The 1,887-nt window shown below is 49.5% G+C and overlaps 1 protein-coding gene across 1 annotated transcript; it reads left to right on the top strand.

The window, feature by feature from the left end:
* The first annotated feature begins 213 nt into the window (after positions 1-213).
* On the top strand, positions 214-1,731 carry BGZ61DRAFT_470173 (uncharacterized protein). Its single transcript, XM_046248045.1, has one exon. The coding sequence runs from the start codon at positions 286-288 to the stop codon at positions 1,684-1,686; it is 1,401 nt and encodes a 466-aa protein (XP_046092776.1). The 5' UTR covers positions 214-285; the 3' UTR covers positions 1,687-1,731.
* The last annotated feature ends 156 nt before the right edge of the window (positions 1,732-1,887 follow it).

Raw genomic sequence — 1,887 nt, 5'->3', positions numbered from 1 at the left:
GACGATTGGCCCTAGTTGGTGCTCCGCCTCTTCCTGCGCAGTCCTGCTGGTCAATAACATGGCTCCGTTGCATCCAGCCCCAACGCTCCGAGTATTCCCCATCACGGAGTTTCTGCCTAGCACCTACTGCGCCTTTTTCAGCGCTTTCCTCGTACGTAGAAGTAGAAAAAGGCGGTCCATAATCAACCGGCCACTATATTGCCAACACTATCACTTTATCGTTGCAAGAATACTCAACCCTTAATCTTGAATCGAGGCACCCTTCATGAGCCTTCATCTTTCTAAATGGCTGCACAGAAGCCTAATAATATCCTCTACTCCCCGTTGCGTACCCTAGATTATGTCTCCGATCGCGCTCTCGATGGCTTTGATCATCATCGACCTGCAATCGCTCGCCTCGCATTATCGGCAGCCCTACTTGTCATAGGCACTCTCATGGTGCTGGGCCTATACACTACGATCGCATCGGCAACGACGGACACCACAGACGCTGAAAGCGTTAGCTTTAAGCTCTACAAGAATACTCGTTTTGCAGAATGTGTCGCCACTCCTGCGGAAAGTGCCAACTGTACTTTTGTCATGACCGACCTTGGAGGATTGAAGATCGAAGGTCAACAACGTTGGCTGAATAAATTGACCTATTCTAGAGGTCTAGATGCGTTGGAGTACGATTGGTGCAGCCTTGCAAGCTGCTTAGGCGGATACAAAATCGTCCCCTCTGAGCCACTCCAGTCAGCCTACGGATATTCTGGACTCATCGTTTGGATACAGATTCTGATGTGTATCACGACGGGCCTGTGGGCAACGCGATGCTTTTTCCCTCGTGGGCGGTGCGATGGAAGAGGCTGTAAGGGATTTGGCATTCTCGACTACTTATCCGGTCTGTTTGACGTGGCCATGTGGGGCTTCTGGTGGTACTCTTTCATTGTAATGGCGATCGACCCGAAAGACCACACACCGGTCTCAATATTCGCCTGGTTTAGCACATGGCGTTTTGCGGTGCAGCTCAACTTTCATCCCTATGCCTGCCGCATAGGCACCAAAAGTGGTGGTGGAAAACTCTTTATCCGGATCATGATCACCCTTGCTCTAATCCAGTTTGCTCTTACCTGCTACGCCATGCAAATCAAGTGGGGAGACATCGGTGGTAAACCCAATGGCAGCGACGTCAAGTACCGTTGTTTGGAGTCGGAGATCGCTGAAGCCCCTGGAACCTCGTTATGCACGCCGCAAAAGCTGTGCTCTATGGATTGGCTCTTCAGCAACGCCGAGTGGGTGACTGGACCAGACGCCATTTACAACCCAACTCCATCACAATTTATCGCGTTCGGCGGACTTACGATCTCGATAGCCATCTTCGTCTTCATGTCGCTTCTCTTCAGCAGTGTCTTCGGTAGTGGACCAAGGCTCCTTGATTTCGACTCAACACGTGCCCAGGGTACGTTGAAATATTTCGCAGCATTTGTAGCGCCGTATGGGATTCTCTTGGGAATAATGCTGTGGTATAGTGTTAGTGTGCTAAAGGATTTCTTCAGCCCGCCATACAAAGCCAACCGTGAGGGACCGGTAGCTTACGACGTGCAGTGTCAGGCGGTTCACATCTTGGTTAGTCCCTGGAAGTATTATCTTGATGTTGACAACAGCTACAGAGTTCTGCGGGTTGTCAGGGCTTGGTTCAACGCCTAGTTATTAGGTTATGGAATAGTTAGTAATATTACATTTCACTCTGACCTACCGCATGAAAGAGAAGGTAAACCAGAAGATGCGGTCAATTAGCACATTAGATTACCACGGAGAGCACATCACAACCACGGGGGGCCCATTGTAAGTATCAGTAGTGCTTATAGGATATCTGGGGAGGATGATATATATATATATATCAGCTAT

The sequence above is a fragment of the Ilyonectria robusta genome (assembly GCF_021365365.1).
Source record: "Ilyonectria robusta strain PMI_751 chromosome Unknown BGZ61scaffold_241, whole genome shotgun sequence".
NCBI lineage: Eukaryota > Fungi > Ascomycota > Sordariomycetes > Hypocreales > Nectriaceae > Ilyonectria > Ilyonectria robusta.
This window is presented reverse-complemented; position numbering and strand designations above follow the sequence as displayed.

Coding starts and splice junctions, on each gene's coding strand:
- BGZ61DRAFT_470173 (XM_046248045.1), top strand. CDS start 286: ATGGCTGCACAGAAGCCTAATAATATCCTCTACTCCCCGTTGCGTACC.